At 36.6% G+C, this 16,691-nt stretch overlaps 1 protein-coding gene across 4 annotated transcripts in view; it reads right to left on the minus strand.

Annotated features, from left to right (window-relative positions):
- PIK3C3 (phosphatidylinositol 3-kinase catalytic subunit type 3) overlaps positions 1-16,691 on the minus strand; it is a 161,360-nt gene that overhangs the window by 42,098 nt on the left and 102,571 nt on the right. For all 4 annotated transcript variants that reach the window (XR_011252452.1, XR_011252453.1, XM_069569209.1 and 1 more), the window contains exons 16-20: positions 13,895-14,026; positions 11,321-11,449; positions 10,704-10,773; positions 5,254-5,318; positions 2,563-2,647 (exon numbers count right to left, since the gene is read on the minus strand). Coding sequence is in view for 2 of the 4 variants with exons in the window: in XM_069569209.1 (XP_069425310.1) it covers positions 2,563-2,647; positions 5,254-5,318; positions 10,704-10,773; positions 11,321-11,449; positions 13,895-14,026 (481 nt within the window). In the remaining 2 variants the exon portion in view is untranslated. The remainder of the gene's footprint in view (positions 1-2,562; positions 2,648-5,253; positions 5,319-10,703; positions 10,774-11,320; positions 11,450-13,894; positions 14,027-16,691) is intronic.

The raw sequence follows: 16,691 nt of genomic DNA on the forward strand, positions 1-16,691 counted from the left end.
TTTCATAATTTAAAAAATTAAAATAAGTTAGCATTTCTTTACTATATATATGATATAAAAAAGTTATAGTAACTACATGAAAGTTAAGTAACAAGACAGAAGGTAATTGATTGATGGCATGCAAAATATCTCAAGTAATAAAGTAATGAAAACTGCTGCTGCTAAGTCACTTCAGTCGTGTCCGACTCTGTGCGACCCCAAAGATGGCAGCCCACCAGGCTCCCCCGTCCCTGGGATTCTCCAGGCAAGAACACTGGAGTGGGTTGCCATTTTCTTCTCCAATGCATGAAAGTGAAAAGTGAAAGTGAAGTCGCTCAGTCATGCCTGAACCTCAGCAACCCCATGGACTGCAGCCTACCAGGCTCCTCTGTCTGTGGGATTTTCCAGGCAAGACTACTGGAGTGGGGCGCCACTGCCTTCTCCCAGTGAAAACCAGGTGTGGCTAATTAAAGATTCTTTTACATGCTTTTAATTCAAAGTAGGAACTATAACCTTTTCCCTTGAATCCAGACAGGTTGTGTGACTCTTCTGACCAACAGAATATGACAAAAGTGACAAACTACCAGCTTCCCAATCCAGGCCTTCAGAAACAAAAAGTTTCTACTTCTTATCTCTTAAAATTCTTCATAAATCCAGCTCTGAGAAACACAAGCCACGGGGAAGCCTCTACAAGTGCCTTGATTAACAAGCTTGGCTGAAAAACAGTATAAGCTGCCAGCCATGTGAGCGATCTATCAAGCCTTTAGAAAATATATTAATTTTTCAGATCTTAGAAAACAGAATAAACGGAGAAAAAATGGATGGAAGAGAAAGGGGAAAAAATAAAGAAGTAAAGCAGGGAGGGAAGGAGAGGAGAGAGAAATACAGAGTAAGAAAAGGGGAACATTCTCTCCTAGATGCTTTAATCAACTTAAAAAAAAATTTTAAATCAAAATACACTGCATGTGATCATTTTTATGGTTGAACACATTTTTATGGGTAAATACAGTTACCTGTAAAATGCTATGTTTCTTAGTTTAAAATGAGAATTAAAAGTATAAAGAATTTGAATATATATACACACATTTTATTTCAGTATTTTAAAAGTTCCTAAGAATATTACATTTTCTTTATAATTCTCAGTCAAAAATATACCAAATATAAGTTTAGGAATAAATTACGCAGTACAAAATAATCTGGAATACAACATCACAGGAGCATTGTGAAAAATAAATAGTCACGTATAAGAGAGCAACTTATAAGCCATTAAATGATGCAGAAGTATAAATATAGTTATTGTATGTCTAGAAAATCCTCTACTTGCTTCCCTCAGCTTTGACTGCTTAAGTATAAATATGGATGTAAACATAAATATAATATTTATGTAAAACAGGAATAACATGATATATGCCATATACTATTCAGGGCTCAAGTCTAGTGTCAATTCTTTTATTAACTCTCCCTTAAACAATCTAGCTGTTAAAAAAAAAGAATCTTAAGAAAATAAAAAATATAAACTTCATGAGAATAGGCATAAGTGGTTGAAACATTTGAATCAATCTCTTCAGCTTGCCACTACTGACATTTCCAGTAAGTGACCATAAGTACTCATCTAAAATACCATGATAGGTACTTCTTAACATAGCACTATAATCTTAGGTCTAGAGATTTATCAAAAACATGATTATTCCTGACAGACTTTTCCCAATCTACTTAATTGCTTGGACAAAGAAGTCTAGCAGGCTACAGTCCATGAGTTCGCAGGAGTCGGGCATGACTTAGTGACTAAACCACCACCACCACCACCACCACTTAATCGCTTATTCAAACTCAAAGAAAATCAAGGGAAAAATTACAGCTTCCAGGAAGAGATAACTTACAGTTACAAAATAGTTAAGTGATTGCAAAGATATATCTATAAAAGACTAAGCAGAATTTACACTGTATTCCTACCATTATGTCAAAACATTAATGACTTCTTTTATCACATTTTCTATCTTTTAATCTTCTCATAGGGCATTTAAAACTGCTGTGGCTTGAATAGTAGTGTCCCCTAAAAATGAACATGCCTCTAACACCCAAGGTAGGAGGTGGGACCTTTTGGAGGTACTTAGCCCTCAAGTATTGGAGAAGGCAGTAGCACCCGACTCCAGTACTCTTGCCTGGAAAATCCCAGTCCTGGAGAGGACTGGTAGGCTGCAGTCCATGGGGATGTGAAGAGTCGGGCATGACTGAAGTGACTTAGCAGCAGCAACAGCCCTCAAGTATGCAATCAGCACCTTATGAAAGACCCCACAGAGCTGCCTAGCCGTTCCCAGCAGGTGCAGATACAATAACAGGTCTTTAACCCGAAGAAGGTCCTCACCTGACCAAGCTGGCCCCTTATCTCAGACTTCCAGCCTCCAGAACTATGAGAAATAAATTTCTATTGTTTATAAGTCACCCAGTATCTGGTATTTTGTTATTGCAGCCAAAAATGGACAAATCTTAACATGTTCTAAATGTGTATGAATATGACAACAAGATAGCTTCCTTTCCTTTATTCCCACATATCAATGAGAAGCAGTAAGTTGAAAAACTTACCACAGCTTTTAACGTAAGTGTCCATAACTTCAGCACTGATTCCATTTGGCCCATTCTCACTTGGTGCATATTTTCTAAAAAAGTTCTGAAAAGATGTTTATATGTTTACAAATTCAATCCTTTAAATAAATTAAGCATTTGAAATTTGTAAATAGGTATCTGGTATAAACAGGTATCTGGTATAAAACTTTATAAAATGCAGAATTGGGGAAGCATATTTCTCAGGAATCAGTCATATTACTATGCTTATAGTCAGAGACTAAGAAATAAATAAATAAAAGTGTGCTATTTCTATACCACAGAGGAAAACATTAAATAAATGTACTGCTATATCTCATACTTAATTTACCAGTTTGTTTCACATTTCTCCTGAAAGTAAACATGAGAGGCTTTCTGTGAATCATACATTCTCCTAAAAGTGAACATGAATTTTTAAAATGACCTTTTAAGTATAGCCACTGAAATACTGCTACCATTAACAAGCTCAATAAAATTACATTCCAATACTCAAAATAGTTACAATGCAATGCTAAGACTTTTCAAATTAAGAGGAAATTGACAGAAGATAAACATGAGATACAGACTGAACCAAAGAATTGCAAGGGCACAATAAATACACTAGAGTGTCCAAACAGTCTGGAAATACTGGGGAAAATTGTACTTTCTTTTCCCCATATTATCAACTAGCCTATTCTTTTACATGTAGATGTTAAAGAAAAATAGACACAGTATACTATCTGAAAATATAACTAACATTCTATTAAAAGATAAATTTATCCTATGTTTTAAGCTTTTTAAACATTCTATAAGTGAAAACGAATGCATATCTAGAAAATATAAAGAACTCCTATAAACCAATAAGAAAAAGACAAAAAAATCCAAGAAAAAAAATGGGCAAAGTATATGAACAAGCACTTCACAGAAGAAATAAATGGCCTATACACATATTTCACTCAATGTTTTTGGTGATCAGGGGAATGTAAACTAAATAATAATAAATACCAAAATTTAGAAGCTCGACAATACCAAGATTAAGTAAAGATGAGTAGCAAAGAAAAACAGTTGTTTCCAAAAATAATTATTTTGGTAAACAATTTTTAACTATCTACTAAAGCTGAAGATGAGATAAGCTACGACTTGGCAAAATTATTTACACCGATCACACACGGAATTACGAATCAGGACACAAACTGTCACTGTCTTTATTTTACAAAATCATAATTGCACAGAACAACATAATAATTGACAACTTTATTAAACAGTTACTTCAGTTAGAACCTGTCTTCAAGCTCTGTATACATTTCATGTCATCTTCAGAAGAATTCTATTGCTAAGTACTCTTATTACCCCAATTTTATAGATACAAAAACCGAGACTTAAAGCCTATGTTAGGAGGTCCCCTAAACCTCTGACAGATTTGATCTGTTCGATAGGGTCACAGACTCAGCTTACAGCTGTACCACTAGTAAGGTGTATTATAGCAGAAATAAATGCAACGGAATCAACATGGAGAAGACACGCAGGCAAAGCTTGTGAATTACATGTGAATCCTCCTTGTTCTCTTCTGAAGGGATACACTGAGCTTATTTCCTGGGGGCTGCTTATACAGGCACCCTCTATAGTCTATTTAGTCCAGCAACTATCAAAATTCTAGAAGGGAGGCCGGTTGATTCCTATAAATCATATTATTTGTACAAAGAGTCTAGGTATGTGAACCACCCTTATGAGTTCCTACTGAAAGCCAAATACCAGCTCAAGGCTAACCTGTTTGCAAGGTTACTCAAAATATAGATAGAAAGCCACAGAGCCCAACTTCAAACTCTGGCAGTTTGATGTTTTGTGTCTGAGTTTTTAAGCAACTGAGCACAACTGTACCTTGAACCAAACAATAGAATCAACCTCTTGTTTATGTTAAGAAATCAGAGTAAAGTCTTTCTGAAAGTCTGAACTCCACACTAAATTACTGGGACACTCAAAACTGAGAAACACAAAAACATAGTATAGTAAATATCCTTTATCAAGCCCTTCACTGTATGATTTTTCATCTCAGGCATATCAATTTTTTCTGTGTGAATTACATACATTTTTCATAGGAAAAAAGAAAAATTACATTCAAAAGATAACAAAAGTAAACTATTAACATGAAGTAAGAATTTTGTAATAAACACTAATTCACGATTTTAAAATATAAAAACAATTCCAAATATATATATGGCTTAGTACAACTTGCCTTTTCTTATCTTAAAGGAGAATAATGATTTTGGAGAGGGAGGGTGGGGAAAAAGGTCTTAAAAAACATAATTATGTAAAACACGTATGACAAGAATATCACTGTAGCCTTGTTCTGAATAACAACAAAAACTGGAAATAATCAGAATGTTCACTAATGGCTACATAAATCATAATATTTCCATACTTTGCAATATAATGTAACCATAAACATCAAAAAAATTCCTGATCGCCTATTATGTGCCAGGCAAAGTTTAAGGAACTGAACATCTATCTACCTTGGAAACATTTCCAACTGTTAGCATTGTTTAATTCTTTGGGGAAAAAAAAACAACTTTAGGGAAGAAAAGTGAGAAAAAGAGACTGTCATTTCTAAAACTCTATGTACTTTTTATAGAGACTGAAACTTTTCTAAGAAGAAATATTCCCGAAATTTATAAATCATTAAAATAGATATTATACCTGAATGCTTCCTTCTGTATCAAGAACTTCAGCAACAGGAACTGATTGGATAAACTGCATGAAGCCTACACAGAAATAGATATATTGTATTAAGCACAGCTTTTGGTTAAGCCACTGGAAGGACTTGCTGAAGCTGAAGCTCACTTAGGCCACCTGATGTGAAGAGCCCCCTCTGTTGGAAAAGACTTTGATGCTGGGAACACTGAAGGCAGAAGGAGGTAGCAGAGGATGATATGGTTAGATAGCATCACTGACTCAATCGACATGAATTTGAGCAAACTCAGAGAGAGAGTGGAGAACAGAGGAGCCTGGTGTGCTGTAGTCTATGGGATTGCAAAGTCAGACATGACTGAATGACAAAACAATACTGGTTAAGCAATAAAGATTCTGTTAAGAATTGTGTTCATTTGCAAATGTACACAATACAAACTTATTAGCTTAAAGAGGTCTATAAACATTGTATTTAGTAATATATTGGCATTTACATCATAGTAACTACACGGAAACATATTAAAAAAATTAAGCTGAAAATCTGTATGTTTCTCTAGGCCAATTTCTATTATTATATACAGGAACACAAAGTAATAAGGTTCAGTTCAGTTGTTACTCAGTCATGTTCGACTCTTTGCAACCCCATGGACTGCAGCACACCAGGCTTCCCGTCTATCACCAACTCCCAGAGCTTGCTTAAACTCATGTTCACTGAGTCGGTGATACCATCCAACCATCTTGTCCTATGTCATTCCCTTTTCCTCCTGCCTTCAATCTTTCCCAGCATCAGGGTCTTTTCCAATGAGTCAGTGCTTTGTATCAGGTAGCCAAAGTATTGGAGTTTCAGCTTCAGCGTCAGTCCTTCTAATGAATATTCAGAACTGATTTCCTTTAGGATTGACTGGTTTGATATCCTTGCAGTCCAAGGGACTCTCAAGAGTCTTCTCCAACACCACAGTTCAAAAGCATCAATTCTTCGGTGCATGGCTTTCTTTATAGCCCAACTCTCACATACATACATGACTACTGGAAAAACCATAGCTTTGACTAGACAGACCTTTGTCGGCAAAGTAATGTCTCTGCTTTTTAATATGCTGTCTAGGTTGGTCATAGTTTTTCTTCCAAGAGGCAAGCATCTTTTAATTTCATGGCTGCAGTCACCATCTGCAGTGATTTTGGAGCCCCCCAAAATAAAGTCTCTCACTGTTTTCATTGTTTCCCCATCTATTTGCCATGACGTGATGGGACTGGATCCCATGATCTTCGTTTGTTGAATGTAAGCCAGATTTTTCATTCTCCTCTTTTACTTCAATCAAGAGACTCTTTAGTTCCTCTTCGCTTTCTGCCATAAGGGTGGTGTCATCTGCATATCTGAGGTTATTGATATTTCTCTCCCAGCAATCTTGATTCCAGCTTGTGCTTCATCCAGCCCAGCATTTCCCATGAAATGCTCTGCATGTAAGTTAAGTAAGTAAAGTGAAGTGAAGTCACTCAGTCATGTCCAACTCTTTGCGACCCCGTGGACTGTAGCCTACCAGGCTTCTCTGTCCATGGGATTCTCCAGGCAAGAGTAGTGGAGTGGGTTGCCATTTCCTTCCCCAGGGGAGTTAACAAGATGACAAAATACACCCTTGACACACTCCTTTCCCAATTTGGAACCAGCCCATTGTTTCACATCTGGTTCTAACTGCTGCTTCTTGACCTGTATACACATTTCTCAAGAAGGTAAGGCGGTCTCATATTCCCATCTCTTTCAGAATTTTCCAGTTTGTTGTGATCCACACAGTCAAAGGCTCTGGCATAGTCAATAAAGCAGATATTGGTATTTTTCCGGAACTCTCTTGCCTTTTCTACAATCCAGTGGATTTTGGCGATTTGATCTCTGGTTCCTCTGCCTTTTTTAAATCCCGCTTGAATGTTGGGAAGTTCTCAGTTCATGTATTGTTGAAGCCTCACTGGGAGAATTTTGAGCATTACTTTGCTAGCATGTGGGATGAATACAATATTTTGTGGTAGTTTGAACATTCTTTGGCATTGCCTTTCTTTGGGATTTGAATGAAAACCGATCTTTTCCAATCTTGACCATTGCTGAGTTTTCCAAATTTGCTGGCATGTTGAGTGTAGCACTTTCACAGCATCATCTTTTAGGACTTGAAATAGCTCAACTGGAATTCCATCACCTCTAATAACTTTCTTTGTAGTGATGCTTCCTAAGGCCCACTTGACTTCATATTCCGGGATGTCTGGCTTTAGGTGAGTGATTACACCAACGTGGTTATCTGGGTCATTAAGATCTTTTTTGTGTAGTTCTTTTGTGTATTCTTACCACCTCTTCTCAATATCTTTTGCTTGTTAGGTCCATACCATTTCTGTCCTTTATTGTGCCCATCTTTGCATGAAATGGTCCCTTGATATCTCTAATTTTCTTGAAGAGATCTCTAGTCCTTCCCATTCTATTGTTTTCCTCTATTTCTTTGCACTGATCACTGAGGAAGACTTTCTTATCTCTCCTTGCTGTTCTTTGAAACTCTGCATTCATATGGGTATATCTTTCCTTTTCCTTTGCCTTTCACGTCTCTTGTTTTCTCAGCTATTTGTATGGCCTCCTCGGACAACCATTTTGGCTTTTTGCATTTCTTTTTCTTGGGGATGGTTTCGATCACAGCTTCCTGTACAATGTCAGAACCTGTGTCCACAGTTCTTCAGGCACTCTATCAGATCAGTAACAGGGTAAGGGTTCTTAAATTTGGCATAAAAATTTCTTTCTTCAGTTTTATAACATATGTCAGTTAAAATTCTAAATGAAAAATCACTTTAAGAAATCTGAAATTGTGGCATTTCAGAATATCAATCACCTAACCCTAAAATTATAGTATATTCATTGGCTTTCTTTGTGTAATACTCTATCTTCTGCCATTCCCTGGAAATGCTATGAGAGGGAAGTATAAATCCCCTACCTGAACTACCATAAAGAAGGGGAGGGGGATAGTATACATGAGAATAAGGATAAAAATTAAGCCTGTAAGTAAGTCCAGGGACGACAAAAGAAGTGTAAAACTACAAATCTGTGAAAAAAAAAATCAAAGTTGAATGATGGAAATATTTCAGAAACATAAACAACTATGATCTGGTTTTGGTAAGCCTTACATTATAATTGGGCTGCCCTAGTGAATCAGTGGTAAAGAATCTGTCTGCCAATGCAAGAGAAACAAATTCAATCCCTGGGCAGGAAGATCCTCTGGAGAAGAAAATGGCAACCGTCTCCAGTAGTTGTATCTGGGAAATCCCATGGACAGAGGAGCCTGGAAGGCTACAGTCTGCGGGGCTGCAAAGAGTCAGACATGACTAAGTGACCAAACAATGACACATTATAATTATCTGCATGCTTATTAGGAGACTGTGCATTATTTTAGAGTAAGAAACATCTCATTTATTCCCATATGATAAATACCGAACAGTCTGCATCAATGCATTTAACATATATTTGTAGTTTTTCTACTAGGTAGCAAGAATTTTGCAGGTAAGCAAAAACAGCGCTTTGACCTGCTTTCAAATATCTCACGAGTTTGCAAATTTTATTGGAATAAATGCTATGAATGAAAGGACACTATGAAAAGGAACAGTAAAGGGAGACCTATATTACAATACAGATCAGAGGGCCTCTGACATCTGAACTGTGCTTTGAAGGATAATAAGATGCATAAATAAGGCAGAAAGAATATTAAAGATAACAATAATATAAGGCTCAAAAGAGCATGGTACATTTGCGAAAATGGAAGGTGGATGGTGTGGCTAAAGTCTAAGAAGCAAGGAGAGTGGAAAAAAGAGGTGTAACAGAGAGGTATGGAGGTATGTTATACCACTCAAGAACTTGTAAACTAAGCTAATGCTTTTGTCTCGGTCCCAGGAGCAAATAAAAGCTAAGTAAATCAATTTATGTAGGATAGTAATAGAACATATAAGAAATTAAACTGCCAGAAAGATTTGGAAGTAACAAGGAGAAGGGCAGAAAGCCTAAAATAAAACAAGTACTTGTTTCTCCAAAGTACCTAATCTAAGGGTAAGAAGCTCTAAGAGTAACAAGATTATAAAAGTTACAATACACATTAGGCAAGCATTCTGAGGGAATCTTCCGCCAAACTTCCAGAGGTTACTCAATCTCAGAAAGAGTTAGACATATATATTAAAAAAAAAAAAAATCAATGAATAAAAGCAATATCATCTGATGAGTGGTTTGCATAAGCACGGCACAATACAAAGCCTCTCTAGGTTTTAGTAACTCTCAATAATGATTATATGCAGAGTACATCACATGAAATGCCAAGCTGGATGAGTCACAAGTTGGAATCAAGATTGCCAGAAGAAATATCAACAGCCTCAGATATGCAGATGATACAACTGTAAAGGCAGAGAGTGAGGAGGAACTAAAAAGGCTCTTGATTAGGGTTAAAGAGAGTGAAAAAAGTAGCCTGAAACTCAACATTCAAATAACTAAGATCATGGCATCTGGTCCTATCACGTCATGGTAAATAGAAAGGGAAAAAGTTGAAGCAGTGACAGTTTTTATTTTCTTGTGCTCCAAAATCACTGCAGACGGTGACTGCACCCATGAAATTAAAAGTTGTTTGCTGTTTGGAAGGAAAGTTATGACAAATCTAGACAGCGTAATAAAAAGCAGAGACATCAAAGACAAAGGTCTATATAGACAAAGCTATGGTTTTTCCAGTAGTCATGTAGGGATGTGATGGACCACAAAGAAGGCTGAGTTCCAAAGAACTGATGCTTTCGAATTTTGGTGTGGGAGAAGATTCCTGAGAATCCCTTTTACTGTAGAGAGATCAAACCAGTCAATCCTAATGGAAATCAACCATGAATATTCATTGGAAGGACTGATGCTGAAGCTGAAGCTCCAATACTTTGGCTACTTCATGTGAAGAGCCAGCTCACTGGAAAAGACACTGATGCTAGGAAAAGATTGACAGCAAAAGGAGAAGGGTGCAGCAGAGGATGAGATGGTTAGAGAGCATTACAGACTCAACAGACACAAATCTAAGCAAACTCCAGGACATAGTGGAGGACTGAGGAAGGAGCCTGGTATGTTGCAGTGAATTAGGTCGCAGAGAGTTGAACATGACTTAGTAACTGAACAATAACAAAAACAATTATGATTTCAGATACAAATCACCACAGAAGAAAACTACGTGGTTTAGAAACAGTTTTGAATCCAAAGAAATATATCATAAAAGTTCTCATTTTTTTCCCAAATACGCTGTTTAATGATTTCAAGAGGTATAAAAAGAAAGGGAGGGAGGGAAGGTAGACAGGTCGCCAGGAAGGCCTGACTGGTCTTCAGTGTTACAAATGAGTTCAATCCCTAGTGTTCTTAACAACTTCCAATTTAAAAAGGAAAAATATACTCATTGGACACTGAATAAATAATTGTTAAAAAATAAACTTACCATGCTTTGTACTAGTGGCTAATACTTTGTAGGGCGTCAACTTCAAATCCAGATTTTCTTTTCGTAGAAGCTAAGATCAAAAGTTATATTAAACAAATGAAAAGAATGTTATGAAACAGTTTTGTAGTATTATAGCAGTTTAATACATCTCTTTATCTTTTTCTAAATCACTGTCAGTTTTCACTGACAGAGGGTTCCTCCTAAGGATTTATGCAGGCCTTACTGGCCATGAAGTATTTTATGACTCCAAATAAGGAAATGAAAACAAATATGTTTCTTTAAAATCCATGGACAGAAACAGGATTTAAGAAAGAAGATTTAATTGACTAAGAGGAAGAAAATTACTAAATCCAACACTGAAAGAACTGTGAAAAAGTTTTTATAAAAAGGAACACATGCAGTTTCATTTTATACTCATCTTAAGAGCCATCTACAGTAATACAATAACAACTACATTTGTTCAAGATCAAGTGGAGATTGTTCAGCTCTCCAGGATTGTACCTGAATGTTATATAATTCTGGGTACATGTAATTCTGTATCCATGCATAGCATATCCACTAAACCATTGATTTCTGAAATGAAAACATGTTCCCTACCAACATAAGATTATCCTCACCTTGTCCATGAGTGAAATGATTTGGAGAATAAGTTGATCTTGGCGTAAATCATCCCCATGCTTAAATATAACTGGATATTTGCCTCCATCTTCAGTCTTAAAGAATAACTGTGCAGGCATAAGAGCACTCTGGAAATAAAAATATTATTTTCAAATTATATAAGATGGAAATGTAGAGAAACCTGTAATAATCTAAAGAAAAGAAATGAGTCTGACAAATCAAATAATATTAGTTTCTATAAACCATGAGAAATAATAGCATAAAAAGCATCAGACAGAGGGATAAACAGGTGTGTGACAAAAAAAGTACAGTAAAATGTTACTAACAGAATTGAAGAAGTGAGTGTATAGTTGTTTACTGTGAAAGCCTTTCAACTTTGCTATATGTTTGAAAACTTCACTATAAAATGTAGGGGAAAGGCATCAAAAATCCTTCAAAGAATTTAAGTTTAGAAACTACAACCTCTAGTGAATTAAAACTTCAAATAGTTGTAGTATCCTTTGATCACCTCAGGGTAAATATATTTTATCCCTGTACCCTACTCACAAACGCTCAAGAAAACGACTGGAAGCAAAATTCCTAAAGATAAGTGATAAGCAAGATGTTCTTTGTTGCAACTTCCCTATTCCGATTTGGACCTGATTTTGAAATTTAGAGTACATCTGAAATCTAGTGTAAACATATGACAATCTAAGGATAACTAGGGCACTAATCTCAGTGCCTTAAGGGGCTCACTCCCCACAGAGATCTAGCTTTTGTTCTTAAGCTAGGGTCTAACAAAATGCTATCTAAAAATATTGAAAACTAAGTCCATAACCTTTTCAGCTCCAAGGAGTTCATAGAAGGGCAACAAGAATTCACGGATTCTGCTACAACTCTGTGTAGACATTTCAGTGTATGTACAAGCATTACAGGTAACTTTCTAAAATATCCAATCCATTACTTTCATTGGACTCTTAAACTCATGACCCCCAAATGGTTAAGAATTATAATCCTAGAGTTATGCAGTAAATGCCCTAGAACCATTAGTCCTAAACTCCAATTCAGAATTTTCAAGAATGTCCACTTATTTAATAAAGGCTAGAAGAAAAAATTCAGAATTGAACATTAGGATTAAAAAGATATCCCATGATATCTTACTGACCATCTATACTTTGTATATATGACATAATTATAAAATTATTTAAGAAAAAAAAATGGATCCAGAATCTACCTAACAATGATGACAGATTCTCATACTGCACTCTTACAACTCTGGCTCTGTCTTAAACATTCTTTTTCATCCTGTTTGCTAAAAAATGATAAAACACTGTTCTTGGTTAGTCCTAAAGGGAATGAGAATATCAGAAGCAGATCTTATTTGGGAGTTCTACTGGAGAAGGCAATGGCAGCCCACTCCAGTACTCTTGCCTGGAAAATCCCATGGACGGAGGAGCCTGGTAGGCTGCAGTCCATGGGGTCGCTAAGAGTCGGACATGACTGAGTAACTTCACTTTCACTTTTCACTTTCCTGCATTGGAGAAGGAAATGGCAACCCACTCCAGTGTTCTTGCCTGGAGAATCCCAGGGATGGGGGACCCTGGTGGGCTGCTGTCTATGGGGTCGCACAGAGTCGAACACGACTGAAGCGACTTAACAGCATGAACTAAGAAATACTTGCATTCTCTCTCCTATAACCAGCATTTCTTTAATTGCAGGTTTATAACTCAATGTGTCTTAAAACCAACTAAACAGGTTGCAAACAACATTTAAAACTGATGCAATAGAATAATTTTTAGAAGAATAGACACTATCAGTCCATAAGATGCAGTAAGGTTAAAGTACTGCTTTTTGAAACATATTGCAGTTGTGCATGCTGGGCTGCCAAAGGCTGCCTTTCAAATCACACCCTTAAAAAAAATCTGAACTATTTCTTATTGTAATCATACCCTTTTAAAAATATATCCAAAGGAGAGATCTATGAGGCCTTTCTTACCCAATAGAAAGTAATATTCCAATGCAACTTCCCCCTTTTCCAACCCTAGAATCAGACAACCTACAACATCATGTCTCAATGAAGCTTCACAAGGAATGATCTCAGCCCTTTGGTCTGCTTAGAGAAGGCAGCTGCCTCCAGTCCTTTCTAACTATCCAAGTGGTGGCCAGCCAAAAGAAAGCCAGGTACATGCTGTTATGGACTAAAGAGAATTACCACTTAAAAAGATAAGAAAATATTTAAGTTATAGGAACAGATACCAAATTGAAAAATTTTATAAAAGGGTAACTGGAATTCTTATCTAACCACAGGAACTTATAAAGTAAATGCCTAAGTGTGCAATTCAATTTATTTTTTAAGCTTACATGGGAAAAGACAGGTGCGGCTCTGATTAATAAATAGTTCAAAGAATTAAATATTAAAAAACCCAGTGATATAAAAATACTTCATACATTTCACATAAAAATGTCCACAGGTATTACAAAAAGATCTTAAAACACAGATAAATAAAAGGCATTTTCTTCCCAAAAGTAGAGTCTCTGATACAGCTTTAAAGAATCAGCTCCAGTCATAGATATAAAAGATCCACCACAATTACCTTGAACAATGTAGCTGTTTCTGGAATTATTCCTCTAATTTTCACCTGAGGTTCTAAAGGCAGTGGGATGAGTTCCACATCGGACAAGTTCATCTTTTCATTGTCTCCAAGCAATGCCTGTAGTCTCTCATTCTAGGAGAACAAGTTATAAAGTACTAATTAGGTTACAATGGAAAAGTGACTTTTAAAGCATATGGTAAGGATGTAAAAGACTGATAACATTAACGTTAAAATATCTGCAAAGCACCATCAAAGTCTATGTGAAGTAACATAACATAAAGGAGTTAGTATGTGTGAGAGAAAAGCACTTATAATCCACCTGACAATAACAGCAGCACACTTTGTAAGGCACGATCCCCTGACCTATGAAATGCTGGACTCTCAGAGGTCAGGGAGTATGTTTCTCTTGCTGCAACTGAGAATCAGGGATATTCTCAGGCTGGACTTAAAGATATAATTTCTGCTTTAAAAGGACTCATGAAGTCACAAAGAGACTAATGTTGTTTGAAGCTTAATTTCACATGACCAGATATTAAACAAGAATTTTATTAGCTGTTTCACTGTGTATTTTGGGTTTAAAAAGTAAACTCAATTTACTTGGAGGAACTTGGACCCTACATTTTACTATTCATTGATTCTATCTGATGAAACTTTTACTAAGATATCAGGTTCAGTTCAGTTGCGTCCGACTCTGTGACCCCATGGACTGCAACACGCTAGGCTTCCATATCCATCACCAACTCCCAGAGCTTGCTCAAACTCTTATAATCATTTACTCATTTTCTTTAGCTCACATACATACTGCATTAAGCCACGATTTCAGAAACTGAGCAGTTCAAGTCATGATGAAACAGTCTTCTCACTTAACAGCATCTATAATGTTTAGACCAAGCCCACCTATTCGATTTCAAAAGGACAACCTATTTTCTTGGAAAGCTGTGAGAGAGAGAGAGAGATTGAGAGTGTGTGTGTGCGCATGCGTGCATGCTCAGTCTGTCCAACTCTTTGCAACCTCATGGACTGTAGCCCACCAGGCTGCTCGGTCCAGGGAACCCACCTTCCTTGCATCTCCTGCATTAGCAGGCAGATTCTTTACCACTTGCACCACTTGGGAAACCTTGTGAGTCTAGCATTCTTTAAATAGGTAAGCTTGTTTTCATGGGGAGAAAACTTAACTAAATACACTGCACTTCTTCCTATTTCTCAAACATGTCACACATGCTCCCACATCAGGGCCTTTGTGCTTGCCGTTCCTCTTGCTGAAACTGTCTTCTCTAGATATTCCCATGGTATGCTCCCCAACTTGCGTCAGGTTTTTGTCCAAATGTCAACTCTTAGTGAGACCTTCATGATCATTCCACTGAGAAATGAAACACTGCCTTAATACTTGAACCGGGCACTACCTATTCCCCTTTCCTGCTTTATTTTCCTCAATAGCATAAGACACTATATAGCATATAATATATTTTATTTATTTTGCTAACTTTTCCCTCCAACAGGAATGCAAGCTCCTTACATTATAAAGGGTAGGGATTTTTATATTCACCATTGTATCCCAGACTCTAGAAAGAGTGCTTGGCACACAGTAGACACGCAATATATTTTTACAGAATATATATTATAATCTAAAGAATTATAAAGTAAAAGAGAATATTTAACATTCAAAATAAAAGCTTTAATCTGTTTTTAAATGTGGAATTAATGTATTTTTATTAGAACTCAAACATCTAGATTCAAAGACGTCAATCAAGAGAATTTTTCCTAAATGATATCAGCAAAGGAAAGAAGGTAGCAACAATATTAGTATTTGTTTTACCATCTGAAACCTAACTCATGGATTCCCTTGTGACACATTTACCACTGTTAGACTCACCAAGACAAGTCTCTCCCAACTTCATTATGAGGGATGGAAAAGCATTACATGTGATTTTAAATTATTAACTGTAGCCATTTCATTATTCCTGGTAATAACACAAACAGTGGTGGTGGAGCATCATCTTGGCCTTGCACTAAAATGTGGGGGCATGTTTCTATTAAAACTATGTAAATAAAAACTAAGTTTGTCTTTTATTATCATCATGAAAAAAATGTCTGAAAAGAGTTTTAGCCAATGTTAACACTACATTTGGGACTGTCTGATTTAAAACACAGGCAACACAATATGTGTTCTGCAGTATGTGGCAAATACAAGGCTGTGAAGGCTGAAAGTGGTGAGAAAACTGCAGAAGAAAAATTTGAAGCTAGCAGAGGTTGGCTCATGAGGTTTAAGGAAAGAAGTCATCTCCGTAAAATGAAAATGCAAGATGAAGCAGCAAGTGCAGATGTAGAAGATGCAGCAAGGTTATCCACAGAATCTGGCAAAAATAATTAACAGAAGTTGCTACTACACTAAACAACAGATTTTTCACTGCAGATGACACAGCCTTTTATTGGAAGAATGCCATCTAGGACTTTCATAGCTCAAAAGGAGAAGTCAATGCCTGGCTTCAAAGCTTCAAAGGGCAGGCTGATGCTCTGGTTAGGGGCTGAAGTTGAAGCCAACACTTATCTACCATTTCAAAAATCCTAAGGCCCTTAAGAGTTACGCTAAATCAATTGCTTGCTCTTAAATGAAGAACAAAGCCTGCATGGTAACACATCTGTTTACAACATGGTTTCCTGAATATTTTAAGCCCACCGTTGAGATCTACTGGTCACCTAAGAGTTCTGGTGAAGGTGTACAGTGAGATTAATGTTGTTAATCTGCCTGCAATGCAAGAGACCCAGGTTTGATCCCTGGGTCTGAAAGATCTGCGAG

This window comes from Ovis canadensis, chromosome 23, assembly GCF_042477335.2.
Source record: "Ovis canadensis isolate MfBH-ARS-UI-01 breed Bighorn chromosome 23, ARS-UI_OviCan_v2, whole genome shotgun sequence".
NCBI lineage: Eukaryota > Metazoa > Chordata > Mammalia > Artiodactyla > Bovidae > Ovis > Ovis canadensis.